Raw genomic sequence first — 16,859 nt, 5'->3', positions numbered from 1 at the left:
AATACATAAAACGTGTAACTTTCTCCTGTATTTGCACGTGTCCCTTACATTCATCCAACCACCATTTCTCCACTTCACAGGTCGTCTGGGCGGCAAATGTTTGTCGAGTCAAATTAATTACCAGCACGCCCCAACACGTTACGAAATCCAACCTGGTGGCCCAATTCCTGGAAGAAACATATTTCCATTAGCATAAAAGTTGGCGCTCACACAGGAAGGCAGCGGAAAAGCAAAAGAAAAACCTCATTCCAACCCAGTACCGGATGTCCATTTTCAGTCCAATGTGCCATTTCCGGTCCTGAACGCACGGCATACATACACTTCGGTGCACGAGCGAACGGGCGGCAGCAGCAGCAGGGTAGGAGCCTTCCCGGCTGAGAACATTGAGCGATCGAATAAACACATAATAAACACCGTTCCGAAATCAGCCTGCCCGAAAACACACACACACAGGCAGCTGCCGCCGATCGAGATTCGTGAATGTGTCTTTGAAGGTTAAACTCGTCATCATTCATCAATCGCGCTCGATTCGGTGGATTAATCACCTTCGCAACGCAAACCAGTTCCACCGGACCAATCGAGGCTTGTGAAATAAATCTTCGCCTTCGGTCGGTTGCGACTATGAATCAATTGGAAACTCGCAACGGAACTTGTACAGGAAATCGTTGGCGTTCCACGTCTATCGTGCGCGACACACGAACCGATTGATTCATGCGAATTTGCGAGCCGAAACGGTTTGATTTTGGGAAGATTTATTGGCCCAAAGGCGGGCGCGACACTACAGGGATCTAGGAATAGGGAGGGTTTGAGCATAGGAACGCTTTTATTGTAACACATTTTCGATCAAATGCATGATGTCACCGGGCGCGCCGTGCGAGAATGTCTTCACCTCCAATCTGGTTGATTGTTAGCTAGGATTTGTTACATTGGAAATTTATCAGCTTCGTAGCCCAGCTGGTGGTCTTAGTTCGTGCTTTTTTGCCCTCTTCATTGTCCTATTCTTTTGCGCTTAAGCATACGCTACCGGAATTGGAAAACTTTTCAAACAAATCGATCTACATCATCATCATCACCATCATCACCGCCAGCACCATCGTCAATGGCCCATCGTGGTACGCTCGAATGGAGAATAAAAGCAAACGATGTTTTCCCATCGATGTCAGAGCCATTGGCCTTCCCACGAAAGGCCTTAGTCATTGCCCAATAATCTGGATCCTTCCTGTATGGCACAGGCCAAGCCAAGGAGCAACAAGAAGAAAGCACACAAAAAACCACCTACAAAACCTTCTCCATTTCCAAATGCTTGCACCCGGGGTCATGTGGAGGCTGCTGCTGTGTACCTTCGTGCCTTTGAATGATAAATTAGTAGGTCATATCTAACCTTCTTCCGTCTAGCCCCAAAGACCCCCGTTATGGAAAAGACCGGTGCGCAAAGTCATCCAATTGGTTCCGGCTCGATCAACCTCCGGGGAAGGGAAATTCGGGACGGAAATACCTGCGATTTCCATCCGGCCGTCGGACGCTTGTTGAATGGTACAAAGCTGCTGCACTGGGTGCTTCCTTCGGGTACACCTTATATGAATACTAAGCAAGCTCGGGCGAAAATCCGGTTCGAAGGACTAAAACCCAGAATGGAACGAAAGAAAAAAAGCTCTCCACAAAAGCGTCCATCTTCATCGTCCTCTCCACACAGCAGAGCGCAAAGACGAGAATCATCTTTTGTGTAAATTTTCGGTCGACCACATCACTTTTCCGTTCCGCATCTTTTCCCCCCCTGTCCTCGTGTAAAGGTAAAACTTTCCCTAAAGAAAACCCAAAGCTCGCCCCATTCCGAACCTTTGAAACCACACCGCTGGGATCTAGAAATACTTGCTTTAAATTATTAAAATTATTTTCCATTTTCTCCCGGACACCCGGACGCGTCACAGCACCAACCCAACGACTAAGGCCGAAAGCGGTAGTAGCGGTGGGACTGGGAAGGAAAGAAAAAATGTGAATGCGAAGTGAATTACAAAATGCTTTGCTGCGCCCGGGGGTTTTTTTCCCCAAACCAGCGGGTCCTTTTTTGCTGTACATACTCCGGCTGGTCACCACCCCTGCCGTGTGGGTGGAAGGCAATTTAACGAATTGCTACCGAAAATATTATCAATCTGAGTAGCAGGAGTGTGTTTCGCCTGCGTGAAAACCAACACAACTGGTTTCCCACCCGCCTGTACCGGTGTTGGGTGTGAAAAGCTGCTAGAAACGAGCGATGCGAGAGAGTGAGGGCTGAACAAAATGTAAAATATTTCACCAATATTGAAAGTGCGGGCTCTTAACACCAGGTAATAGCAGGGGCAGACACGAAGCATCCAGACGGAGTGGTTTCCGCGGGGAGTGTTTTTGGGGTTCGTTCTTTTTGGTTTGATTTCCGTCTCTGCTGGCTACATCCAAGGACACTCCTTAATTAAGGATGTTAGAGAAATTTATTTTCTTCCCCCGAATTCTCCACCCCAGCAGTGTGTGCTTTTGACGTGAGAGAGTGAGGAAATGGTGAGGCAACGGATGGAGGGAGAAAGTTCAAAGAAATCTCGCTTCCTGTGCTACTGCTGCTGCTGCTGCTTCCCACTCAGCGGACCGTGTTAATGCTTTTGATGTGTTTTCGGGTGAGCAGACTTTTGCTGCACCGTAGCACACCTGCTGACCCAGAAGTAGCTGACACGATCGATCTACTATTGGGAAGAGAGAGAGAGAGAGAGAGAGAGAGAGAGAGAGAGAGAGAGAGAGAGAGAGAGAGAGAGAGAGAGAGCGAATGCTGTGTGGGCGAATGTTTGAACGGGCGCGTTCAATGATTTGGGACGTAAGTGGTATATTTTTTTCCTGTACAATTAATGCTTCTTTTCGACACAGCTTTAATTTATTCGCTTCAAATGAAAAGGTAACTCAGAAACGACAGTTCAAAGCACTTCTATGGTAGGGATCATTGAATATTACTTTACTTAGAAATATTAACTAATTAATTCTTAATAACTCTAAAGCTTTTTACCTATTCTATCGAAATATTCATTCATGCTAGCCAGGTAGTTTCTTGGTAAATATTACTTTAAATTTATCTCATTTATAGTCAACCTAACAGTCCTTGACCCAGGTAACAAACGATTCTTCTCATGATATCACTAACAGTTGTACTTTTGGCAAGTACAAGAACATTTCATGTGAATTTCTAAATTTAGCGAATATCAGTAAATGACAACGAGACACCTAGACCTAAACCCAGACTCTGAGATTATTCTGAGAGCTTTTCCATGAATATCTTTTAAATAAAACACTTACAATCTATGGAATTTATGGCAATTTTTGTATCGATTTTTCCTTTAATTACATGATCAGTCATGATTTTTAAAACACTATTTTATTTGATTTCAGGTACGTCGTTTCGTAACTTGGATTTCCCTGGTGTTCCCTTCAATCAAAGCTGTACACTAAGAGAAACTAATGCTACATTAGATAGATATGGGATTTGTATGAATGAAGAAATGAATCGAGTGCCAGTTCCGGTCCAGCAACCGGTACATTACCTCTTTCGATCCATCAATTGACTGTGCTACTGGGGGTTACAAACGAAATTATGCCTGATTTATGAAGCCAGGACATGATTAAGCTAATTCGTCTTACTCTTTACTAGAATTTATATAGCAGAGTTTATTGCCCTTGCCATCGTTGAAACGATGTGCATACACACAAACATCGCTTTTTGACTAAATATTTAATGTTGATAGAACATTACAACTTAAATGGTCAAAATTTGGGGAGCGCATGATTGATAACATACACCACGTTACTGCAATACATTACAAGTGTGTGGAAAAATGATGTAAACGAAGATTTCACGAAGAATCTATAAACTAAGTTAAACATTTTTCTCTTATTTAGCAACATCCTTGTGCTCTGCATTAGCAACAGTAAGACAACAAACATTGAAGCTTTGCCTCACAGCAGAGTTCTTACGAAACGACTTACACCACGCCATGTGTTGTCACCAGCAGACTTTCACAGCATCAGCCTGGTGGCGTGCTTATCTCACATGCAGAGACATCCTTACGCAACAAGCAACGCATGACAATGTGTCCTATTCGTTTTTTTTTGCCCCAAGCTTCTTCAACAACACTCTGATTTGCCGCCATTGCGATTCCTCTCTCTCACTCATTATGCTCGTTACAGTGTGTCTCGTTCTGTGGAGGCGAAAATATCTTAATCAAAAGCACAATTCCATCATCCATCATTTTGAAGACAATTCCGGCTAGTGGCGCTGGTGGCGCCGTTGACAACTGTAGCTGCTTCGAGATGAAAACATTCCTTTCGAGAACGCATGTGCGCACACCATCGATTGAGCAGCCGTTTCATCAGAAGAACAAGCACTCAATTAATAAAGCTAAGGGGAAAAAACATTTCCCTCGAAACACGGGCCCAAACCTTACTACCATGGCCATTACACCTGTAATCAAATGGCGTGTGCCGCCCTCGCTGCGAGGTAGAAATCAAAGCGCCACTTCTAGAGCATCACCCAATGGTGCATTTGGGCGTGCTTTGCTCTACACAACAGACACATCATAACATCCTTTAAGCGATTCGGTTAAAGTTTAATGTAGCTTTTCATCGAAATACTGTTGCTGCAAGGACGCCCACAACGACGGTAGCACAAAAGCTGCTGCCGGAAAATAGAGACACACAACCACCCAGCAGCACAAACACAGCACCTTCCCTTTTTTTTAACGTGGACGTAAAATGAACGACGCTCCAAAATCGTATCGCCACGCCAAACGCAAACGATCCATGAAATGGAAAATCTTTTCTCACTCCTTCAAGGAAAAGCAATGCTTCACCACGGGCAAGAGCTCTAGCGCCAAACAGACGCACACACACACACCTCCGGGGGCAGTCATTTGATTGATGAGGTTCGTTACAATTTATAAGACAATTCTGCAGCAAAACAGCAAAGGGTCGCCCACAGTACACCCAGCACCCGTTGCCCCGCGGCGGCCCAACCATGCTCTGGCCCATAACGATCCGATTTGATCACTTGCCAGCGTGGTGGCGTATTAGGTTTGTTAGAACTTTTTGCTGCTGCTGCTGCCTCTTTCGTTTTCGTTTCCGGTGAAATTAGTGAGCATAACACCGAGTTTTGAATGGTTTTCCGGGGAAACGGTTACTGCCTGTTTTCTTTTTCCTTTTTCGACAAAATGGCGCTTTCCAAGTGACCTGCAACCCGTGTCGCAGGGGTTGGAAGTTTTGCGGGAAACTTTCACGGTGTAGGTGTTCTTAAAGCACACCATTTTTTATTTGCTCTTCCGCGAAGTCATACTGCCCTTTCCGAAGGTTGGCCTTTTTGTTTTTGATTTGTATTTTAGTTTTCTGAATATTTGCTGTGAAACCCGTTTGGATTTCGGAAAAAGAATAGAAACCGTTTAGTGAATGGAAGGAAAATGATTTATCTATTTTTGTTTGGTAAAAAACGGATAAAACATAGACAAGATCGATACTGAAACAAAACAAAAAAACATCGAAAGATAAAGACATGATAACAACAAGAGAATAAGGCAAATAATAAAAATTAAAATTAAAAATAAGTTTTAAAGAGCAAAATTAAAATGATGCCGATTCTAACATTCGAAAGGATTTTTGGTGATACTTTCACTTCACAAAAGCACAAATAAAACTTCAACAAAAGATAAAAGTAAATAAGGCTTGGTTCAATCCGCTTCGTCTAGAAAATATTCAGAAAAATGAATCAAACAAATCCTAATTCATACGAATTTCCACATTGAGTAACAATATTGACTTTATACAATCAATTTATTCAAAATAAACATATGAATCATTCAATTACACAAACAAAAAGATTTAAAAATAGGTGATAACAATTTAAGCATTCATAAAGCATAAGACACATTCAAATATTAATAGTACTGAAGGGAAAACAATAGATTAATACTTTAGAACACTTAAGAAACATTCGGCCAATATCTTCCTGGCGCAACGAACACCATACGTGAGTTTCAGAGTACACTTCTCCCAACCTTGAGACTTCAGAACAACTTTCCCCCAAGCACTGTTAAGCCACCCACGTCCTAGCTGTGTCTTAAGTTGTTTCAGCTTCCCCTCCTCAGCAAAGCTAAAGAAGAAAGGAAGAGGAACACAAAATGCAGCAACGCACCGCACCAAAATGGGCACGCAACAGCTTATCGGATTTATCGGACGCTGATTCGGTGCCGAAATTGTTTATGTAAATGACTTTTCACTAGGCGAAATTTCTTCCATTTTATTCTCCTGCTCCTTCTTTTTTTTTTTTTTTTGCTTACTTCACAGCCAGTGACATAAAAAGACGCAACTTTCTTTCTCTCACTTCCCTTCGATTTGGCTGTTCTGAAGGGCTGGCACATTTTTCTGACACGCACGCACACCCCACCATTGATCCGCGCATCGAAGACGACGACGAATTATGGCGTGAAAATTGAAAATATTTATGTATTTCATAGGAAAGTGCGAGGGAGTGCAATGTGTGTGTGTGTGTGTGTGTGTGTGTGTGATGGGAGTGAGTTTTTTCCCCCTCTTCGGCTTATTTCCATCATGTGCCGATCATAAATTAGTTCCCAAACAAAGGAAAACACAGCAAGAGAACAGAGGTAATGCTTCTCCGTAGGGGCTGTCAGACGCTAAGAGTCGTAGCTAAGCTAAGATGAACATCAGCGAGAAAATCGACTTCCCAATGCAATCGTTAAAGGTGGATCGCATACATTTATTTCCCCCTTTTTGGATGAAGAAATATGAAATTGTAAGGAAAAAGGATGGAGAAAAATACTTCTTTTTTTGTTTCCAAATCAAAAAGGGCCAAACTTTGAATCGAAAACTCTTGTAACGATACGTCTTGCTTTCCTTCTTCTTATAGTGTCCCTGCCATTCGGCACATTAAATGGCCCAAAAATCCCATCATTTTGATTGATTGGAAAACGTTCACAGCAATGTGGAAAATTGTTGCCAACTTCAACACGTGCTGGCGATAAAAATGAAGGAACAAAAATACTGAAAAAATAAAAATCTAGTGTGAAATTGTAATCCTCCCATGGCTGGGAATTCGTTCACTCACACACTACCCTGCCCTTATCCAATTATTTTTCCATCCGATATCATCCACAGAAAGGCGACAACGAGTGAATCCTCACACATCGGCCCGAGGGTTTTTCGCGCGTTGCCCTTTTTTTTTGGCGGTAGCATAATTTAAGCACAATTTATAGGTCCAAGCACACCTTCTCGCCTATTTTAATTTATAAGCCATTTAGATGCAATCAAACTAAGAGATCATCCAAATGGATAAATGGATACACGAGAAAGAAGAGACAAAGAAAAACACGCTCACACACACACACACAGAGGAATAAAAAGGACGATAGAGTTTTTTAATCTACTCTGCGGAAACGATTTCCACAAAACAAAAAACACAACGAACGAAGGATCGCCGGGCAGTTATCGCACCATCGATAAATAACCGTTCCGCGGCAGGCGAAATAAAACAGCTTAATTTCCGCAAAAGCGCACATTCCAACCGGGAAGAAGAGTTACACAAACGAAGGCAATGGACGAGGGATAGAGAACGAAAGAAAAAAAAACACATTCGCTTCTTGCACACTCCCCCGGATCACTCCAGAGCTAACGAAAGGTCCCGTGGTTTCGCTCCTGCAGGTGGCGCAGCACGGTAATCGAATTCGAAATCGTAAAAAGGTAACTCGAAATCTTAGTAACCACCTATCGGTGCGCGCTCTACCTTCCCGTTTGGTGGACCCGTGCTCAATCGTTTACTACACCACCTAATGTGTGTGCCAAACACAGACACTCACACACACACGTGATAGCAATAAATCTCAACCGCCATAAGTAAAACCTCATTAATTTCGATTCACCTCACAGAATCGGTGGTGCCCGGTGTATCCGGCCGTGTTTGTGTGCGTGTGTGTGTTGGAAACACCTTCCCGAACCGAGCAGAGAGGACCCCAAAAACAAGGCGGTCGATCGATATCGGATGGTTGCGAGGACTCACCATTAGTGTAACGAAAAACAACGAAAAAAGCCCCATGAACACAAGAGAAGAACTCATTTCCAGCGCATTAAACCGCCAGAAATCGGTTTGTTTGTTGGCAGGGGGAAGGGGAAGAAAAGGTCCGATTTTACCCGGGTAATGCTGCCCGTTTTCCACCTCCACCAAGGATTCTTCTTAATTACAGCTCCCCGAACTAAGCACTCAAACACACCAACAAACAGCGTGAGTGAGGTGAGGAAGGCGTAGTAAAAGTGCAACTTAAAGCAACGAAATTGTTCATGTACTAACTGCACAGGAAGCATTTTTGCGGCTAAACCCACCCAGCTGACGACGACGACGACCGTCCCATCTGGTGCGATTTGGGGGGCCAGAAGTTTTGCAGCCCGCATTCGCTGTTGGTGGAATAAATTTAGCGTAAATTAAATTATTTCTAGATCATTAAGAACAGAATGTGTATGTGTGTGTGTGTGTCTTTGGGTAAGTTTGTGGGTTAGAAGCAAACGCAGGTTCCGGAAAGGAGTCCTTTTTTTGGCTGAGGAAAAATGGAAAAAACCCCTTGATAAGAGTAAGGTAGAAGATGGAAAGAGGATGGTTCGGGAGAGGTAATCCTTTTCGAATGATAGATACCGATGGTTTGTTTCCAAAGAAAATTCAATTCCGGATCGTACCCTTTATCTGATTCGGATGTGATTGAATTCATCAGAACACAATCGGGAAGATGGGAAAAATCCCGGAAAAGATCCACGTGCACGTGGGTGTATGCTCCCGACATGGGAACTATCATGCGCTACAGCTACTTAGTTAACGAGATAAAATCAAACATGACGTCATCAATTAAATATGTAACAGAAACTTTGCATGGAAGAGTCACTCAATTCTAGCATCTAATGTACTAAGATCATCAACAAACTGTTCGATTGAAGGCACGTCTTACATTTGCATTTCAATTGATAACAACTTAAGGACCATTTAGAGTCGATACGGGTGAATGAAAAATATTGATTTCAGGATCTTCTCAATAAATTCCAAGAATCTTTTATAAGAAGATTGTATTCCCAGGGTAATTTAGACTGCATAATGCATCAAGCGATCAACAACAACATCATATTTCCAAATCTTCATTTAATACGTGAGTAATGATGGGAATTCCGTCACTCGAAACCCCTTTTCTTTCACCACACTCCAGTAAACCTATATCTTATGATAGCATTTGATATCTAGTAACCTAAAAACGACCTAAACTACGGTCAGATATAAACACTGGCAGCTGATGAAATGTTTATATTGCAGAACCTTTACATCGAAGGTTTGTGGCGTTTTCCTACAGCGCAAAAACCGGGTAAAACGATATCATAAACATATTTCAAAATTCGTAGAAGAACTCTGGACTTATGCCAAAACGGTAATGAATAGAATAATCGAGAAATATTGGTATGGTTTTCAAGATAACGTTAAATACATCTCCATAGTACTGATAGCTCGACAAACTTTTTCGATTCACCACTGGTTTCCGCCTCTAAGTTGTCTATTAAGATGTCTTTATTGTCTACTATCTCAAATTAATCTGATTCAATCATCTTGAATGCTATTTTTAAGCTGTACTAACTGAAAGACTTCTGTGATACAACTTATCTGAGGTATGATAAACTTATCACGATGGAGTACTTGATATTATTGCACATTTCAACGAAAGAAACTAATTTCACCTTTGGCACGATAAGGTATGGTATTCAACATAACCTTTAATACATCTGTAAAATTTTATCTTAACAATCACACTAAGCTCACTAGAGCTCGGCAGTAACAAGCATTGCCCAAGTACACATCGATTCTACGAACCAATAGCGTCAATGTGAGTAAAATTAAGCAGTCCTTGTGAACTACCGTGGCGTTCGTGCGCCTCCTCTGCAATCTAATTAATTCGTTCGCGTCAGCACAATCACAACATAGCCGGGTGAGAGAAACACACACACACACAGCAGGTAAGAGTACCTTCGCTCCCATGCATTAATAAGCAGATTGGTCAGCTATAATTTTTTATGCTACTAAATGTGTACATTTGCGTCCGCGACTGCTAATAATCCATTCCGCATCCACGATGGTGGTACGATGGTGCTCCCAAACGGAACGACCACCATTCCACGCCTTGTTTTCGTGAATGTCCGATTGCAGCCCCCGTTGCTTCCTTCCGCCGCACCACCCAAACGGAATGCCGCAGCTCGAAATTAGATTGTTCCGTTTCGCTTCCCTTTCAGTTGGCTACTTTCTCACCTTTCTTACGTTTTCCGAAACTGTGCCCCGATTGCGTGAATCGATTGGAAATGTGCCTTCCTGGGAGGGTGTTGGTAGCAAGCAAACATAGCAAAAACGAAGGAAAAGAGATCGATGAATCCTTACCGGACATATCGGCTAGTGGGGCCCGGGTTGCCCGGTTTTTGGACGTCTCGTCTCCGATAAGAAGCTGATAACTTGGTAACGAGCTTCATCCTTCCCAAATCCGAAGCCGTCACTCCGTGGGCGAGCGTCCTCCTGCCAGGCAAGCCGGAGGCCGATGATAAAGAGCGAGCATTTAATTTTCTTCCCCTCGCATTATTTGCTTCAATCCGTGGTGCCGTTCCCCAGCGATGATTCCGCTACTACGATTTCCTTTTTTTTGCCTGGGCTAGCGATAAAGCGCTACCAACAATGCTGCAGCTCGCCTCGGACGAACGAGACGACGCTGCGCCGATCGTTACTGGCACTCGTCTCGGGATATCTTGCTTCAGCTGGGCCTGGGTATCCTTTTGCTTTGCTCTTGGTTTTATGCGTTTTTGCTTTTCCCGGCATTGCGTGGTTTGATTCTCACACACACACAGTTCTTGTTTCCTTGTCCCCCTCCCTCCCCCTTATCAACCCCATTCGGTCGTCGGTAACGTTCATGCACCATTTCTCGGCTGATGATTTTATCTGCTTCTTGAAGTCGAAGAACTACTTCAATCTTTCCCGTCCATTGCTTGGCGGGGTGGGACCGGTTGAAGCGATATCCACGCAAGGCTCCCGCAGGCTATCGAAAATCCCCCGTTTCGAACAAAGAAAGGCACCGGGCACAGCAGAATGAGGCAAAAAAAACGTACATTTTTCGAAGGTAGTTGGCAAGAGAGAGAGAGTGAGAGAATCGTAAAAGTAAATTATTAATAGTAAAATCTCATTGGCTCAAGCATGCAATGGCGTGACGGTGAGGTATGCAGGATTCACAGAAGTACGATTCGTCGGAATTTGCTCGACAGTGCTTCCCCTCTTTCCGCGTCGGAAGCAATTGCTGTCGTACAAGTTTAGATTAGATAGGGCCGCGGTGTACTTGCTGTACCGCGCGCCCGATGATAAGGACACGATTTGCTTCCCCGAAATGAGGTACAAATGTGCGTACCTCACAAGAAGCGTTCCCGGCGCGAAGCGTGCAAGACGTTCGGACATGTTTATGACGCCCCAGCCGACGCAATCACCTTGCCAGACAGTTTCAAATTGCAATTTCACTGCGAGTCGTCGGCGTTGGAGTCGGGGCATTCGCCTCCGGATAAGGACCGCCGAATATTTCAAGACTTGTGAAAATGTGTTAAGATCTCTTGCCGACAGTCCAAAGCTTTGTTTGATAGTACTCCGCTGTAAAGTAGTCATCCAGTTGAGGATGTCTTCCTTTATACTCTCCACACAAACGAATCTTGTGTAAGTGTCTTTCTTGCTTTCTTCTTCTTTGTTTTGGGTAGGAACGCATTAAAACGCCATCACCCGAAAAGAACACAATAAACAATAACAATAAATCAAGGTAAAATTAATTTCGGAACAACTTCCTTATTGTGCCGTCTGTGCCGTTCTGGTACGAAGTTCTGGTTCGCGAGAACCTACTCAAACACCAACCACCAATGGATGCACAACCTGGTTTGACCAAAAATTTTGCTCAGCGTTTGCATTCTCTGCGCTCATCGATAAATCACCCGGGGGGTTTTGCCCTGCCTGCGATGGAGCCGTGAGCGCCATGGCCGATTGATGAGCCGTAGTTCCGGGCTGTCGGCGAGTCGGTGCGATGCAACGATCCGTAAATAATTTATAGTTCTCTACGGAGTGCTTTGGAGCGCTAGAATGGTTGCGAAGGGAAAAATGCAACGCTGCAAAGGTGGATGACTTGAAGGTTCTAGTACGGCAGAAAGCTAATTTAAGGGTGCTCAAACGGTAAGCACTTTTGTGGTTTAAGAACAACGTTTAATTGGCATTTCATGCTTGCTCTCTACAGGATATTTGTATACCACCCACAGCTCCCAACAAGTATCAAACCTTTTTGTGTTTCAAATTATATTAAATCAATGCGAAAATTGAACATCCCTTCGGTGGACAATTTCTACAATGCTGTTCTATTTCTGCACTGTAGCTGCTAATATCGGAGTTTAATATCGAGGGTCCTCAACAGAGCAACTGAATGTGGGCGCGTCCTTGAACGAGTAAAAACATGGAACAGCTCCGAACTCATGTTTTCCTTATCCACAGCGCAATAATACAGACAAAATTGTCCTAAAAATAAAACCTCCCGCCTGAACGTTCCCCTTTAGCAACAACCCAAAAAAGGCACCCAGCATCGCAGCAGAAAATAAAGTATTGCGAAAGGCAATCAAAGCTTCACCGAGTGTGGCAACTGTGTCTCGAATTCGCGCTGTCCTCGGCTTGTTCCCGGGTACGCCCAAACAAACACACACATTAGAGCCCACTGTTCAACGGCATGGGTGAAGGGGACAACGGGAAAAATAAAAATACAACACGCTTTCATCGCGTCCTTTTGACTGTCTGGGCTTTGGGAGAGCGGGTGGAGTTGTGTCCTTTTGTGTAGCAAGCATGAAATAAATATAAAAATAACAAACACAAAACGACGATCCAATTCCGTTTGTTTTTCAGCCCAGTTCCACAGGTATTGGGGGTGGTAAGGTAAGCTCGGCAGGCGACTATGTGTGTGTGTGCCCGACCCGTTATGGTTGTTTGTGAGTCTAATTTTGCAAGCACCAGAACTCCCAAGGTTCCCCACCGCCTGGAAATGGGAAAATTATACAAAGGGGACTCCCACAACAATAGTGGGCGTTTGGTTTTTTGTTTCATGTTTCAATAAATTTCCCACCCACCCAATGCTGCTAGAAACTAGAAATGGGGTTTGGTAGTTTTTGTACTTTGTTCAATGCATCGTTTGGCTAATCACGTAACGTATAGAAACGATCCAATTCTTACGAGGGAACACAAAAAAAAAACGAATCAATTTATCGCTCCAAATTCCTTACCTGAAAGTGCACCTGGCCCTGGTCGACCCAGCCGATGACCATGTCCGCGCCGTAGATGGTGCCGTCCTTGGAAAACCCCAGCCCGATGTAGCCGTGGGTGCGGGCCTGCACCTCGAACGTGATGTCCTGGCCGGTGATGCTCCACAGCAGCCGGTAGTCGTCGTCCAGAAAGATGGCATGATCCCAGTGGGCGCCGGTAACGCACGGGCTAACGCTCACCAGGGCAGCCAGCGCCACCGTCAGCACCGTCGGGAGCGGCATTCTTCTCCGGCACAGTCGCCCCATTACCTCACGTAACATATTCGAACGGACAAAAACAACAAAACCCAAGCGACCCACAATACACAAACTTGAATTTTGATTTTCTTCTCTTTTTTTCTCTTCTTTGCGTTGCCTAGCAACTGACAGACGCAAAACCGGGGATTATATTGGCGCTCACTTTGTGTGCCAACCGTTTGGAGCACACTCGCACACTTTGCTCATCTTTCGCGCAAGGAGCGACCCGTGCTGGCGGCGGAAGGCGAACCTCTCTCACTCACTCACGCTCACCGCTCATCGATCAACACGGACGCACATTTCGGTGATGGGGAAACCGGAAGGACCCCGACACACACACACACATATACACACACACTAACACACACTATAGGGACACGCTAGCTTCACCTAGGGAAAGGATGAGAAAGAGAAGGACATATAATGATTATTAGTAAATAATTCACTTTATTTGCATGCCAGACAGGAGAGGGAATCCTCTTAACGTAACTGAAGCCTGGAGGACGCTTTAGTGAAGAGAGAGAGAGGGGGGTAGATAGGGAGGGAATGTTACGAAGAAAATGATACTCATTGTGACGGGAAGGAAGGCTTGTCTGCGACAGGAAATGATACTCTGTGTTTCCGCATAACGAATACGTTGAACAAAACCTCCACTTCAATTCATTTTCCAACAAGACGAAAGCCATCCCTCCCTTTCCGGCGACGGTTTTAAATGTCATCCCTTTGTTCACCTCTTGCCATCTCTCTCTCGGTTTTTCCATCTCCTTCAAAGGGTAAATTGACCGATAATTTTAAGCACTTTTGCTCGGAACGATTGACGTTTGGCATGCACGCTCGGGGTAAAATCAATACCCCACTTGAACCAACGACCGGCGTCCGGGATATCGATTCCAGAAAAGTATGATGACCGTGTAAGTCTCCACAAAAAAAAGCCTGTAGAACAGCTCTTCGCTGCCAAGTCATGCTGCAAGGGCAGGATCATCGCATTATAGTGATAAATCGTACACAGAGCCCCCCGTTAAGAAACATGAAGCTTTTCGTGGAAATGTGTGCACAATGTCGTCCCGCCGTATCACTCCCCGCCGCTTCACCTCGAGCAACAACAGCAAAGATTATTCGATAAACAGCTTTCGACGTCAAATTTGCCAAAAACTGAGCGTTTAGAAATGGCGCTCCCACCGCGCGCCACACACAAGCTGCTCGCGATTATCATCATTAGAATATCAAATCATAATTATGGTAATGTACTTTGAAGCGCGGTTGAATATCTTAAGCGCTTTCAGCGTCTCGATACGGCCCCGTCAAGGATTCCGCACCGGGGCCTATGGCTCTATTACCTCGGAACTGAGTTGCCTTTGTGTCAGGGACAGGGCCGAGAAGACAAAAGCAGGACACCAAAGCGAGTGGAGGGCAAAAGAACTCGTCTGGCTAATAACCACCATTTAGTGACTAAGCACCAGGGCTGACAGCACTGACATCGGGGAAAGCTGCTAAAGCTTGCCTGCTTATCTTGCTGCACCTTCTGCTGTCAACGCGCAGCAGGCGAAACAAATTTACATACACACACATACACAGTCAAGATTCAGGGGCTCGGGATCGGAAAAAAGGTGGCCAATTTCGGGATGGCACTCTTGGAAGCGAGATGAAAGTGATTGAAAGGTTGAACCGTTTTTATGGGACCCCTTCAAGCCGGGACGAAACAAGTGTGTCATTTTGTGATGTAAGTAAGGAGAAAGATGTTTTGCATATTGCCGGTGTGGTGTTTTTTTATGGAAATTGGTTGGAAAAGAGATGAAAGAACTGAGCAGCAGCTGAGTTCAATCGATGCCAGATGGGTTTAATGGAAGGAAAGGTTGAGTTAAGATTGCATAAAAATAAAGACTCTAAAGGGCATCATAATACGGAAAAGAGGAGAGATAGCCTTGAGTTGTCTTAAGTAGTAAAGTTAGTAATCCTCGTAAAAAAAATCTTTTTTCGAATAGGTTTTTTTTCAGAAAATTCTGTACTAGTTTTCCAACTACAAACCAATATTTGAGCATTGATCTGTGTGTGGGATTCATCATAAAACGAACATTCATTAGCTATTGCTATGCACAAAAATGACAATAAGATATAGAGTCTCAGCGTCAGCATTGATACTGCTATTGGAACTAAATAAATTTTTTCAAAAGAAAGATAGAATGTGACAAATCTGATAATTGTAGACATCTTTGCTTAACTTAATGTTCTGATAATTGCAAAAAATCGTCGTCAACGTGTTTCCAACCTGTCAGAAATTACACGACGATCTCAAGATCTTCATCCCTATTTCTGATACTGACGACTGCTTGAGACTTCAGAATTGTATATACAGCTTCACGTCTTCACGTGGTGCAAACGAAATCGCTTCTGCGTCAACGTCAACAAATGTTCCGGAGTTACATTTTCGAGGAAAAGATTTCCAATACTATACAACTATGAAATTGCATACGAATTCAGTTCCCAGCACCAACACCGTGCGTGATTTCGATGTGCAATTAGACAGTTGGTGACTGTTTTAAGACCATTACGGACTATCCATTTCCAAAGCGAACCTCATATTGTATTTTATTTGCATGTTTGTAAAAATTTGAAACATTATTCCAAGCTTAGGAGCAAATATTCTGAACAATAGTACATAATCATAACAATGTAAGGAGACTTTTTCATTTCAGGTATTATGTCAACATGTAGTTTACAAAATACTAAAACATTTCCTGACAGTTGAACTTATTACGAGTTATGTTGTTTCTGAGCTATGCAAACATATAACACAAATGGAATGAAAAAATATAATAAATTCAACGAAACACTTAAAACAATAGAAACCAGAATAAGATCTAGTGATTGTACTTGAACTTTGCATTTCGTATTGAAATTCCATTAAAGTTGTTCTTAAGGCCTAAAGAAAACAGATAGATGAAACATCATTTGCATTAGTATGCATTGAGCTGTTTTCGTCCTCAACCGATGACTTCGTCTTGAATGTTCCTTTCGAAGTTCAAAACCTGTGTTCAGACAAAGTTTTGCATCTGACTGTCTCTACTTTAATGGCGATTCCAGACTAGAAAAAACTACATTTAATTCAATGCCATTACGCATCCAAAATGATCCATTTACGGGGAAAAAAAGCCCAACAACCCCACAAAAAGGTCCTCTCCCCGAACCGCTTTTATGGTGGGATTATCTTCCCGTGTCAG

General features: G+C 43.6%; 1 protein-coding gene across 1 annotated transcript in view; it reads right to left on the bottom strand.

Moving 5' to 3' along the window:
* The window catches only part of LOC121598775 (MOXD1 homolog 2-like), a 128,359-nt gene that overhangs the window by 57,730 nt on the left and 53,770 nt on the right, over nucleotides 1–16,859 (bottom strand). The window contains exon 3 of the mRNA XM_041926054.1: nucleotides 13,366–14,031. Within this exon, the coding sequence (XP_041781988.1) occupies nucleotides 13,366–13,665 (300 nt within the window). The 5' untranslated portion in view covers nucleotides 13,666–14,031. The remainder of the gene's footprint in view (nucleotides 1–13,365; nucleotides 14,032–16,859) is intronic.

Source organism: Anopheles merus, chromosome 3L (assembly GCF_017562075.2).
Source record: "Anopheles merus strain MAF chromosome 3L, AmerM5.1, whole genome shotgun sequence".
NCBI classification, from domain to species: domain Eukaryota; kingdom Metazoa; phylum Arthropoda; class Insecta; order Diptera; family Culicidae; genus Anopheles; species Anopheles merus.
The sequence above is the reverse complement of the archived record's forward strand: the minus strand, read 5'-3'. Positions and strand labels throughout refer to the sequence as shown.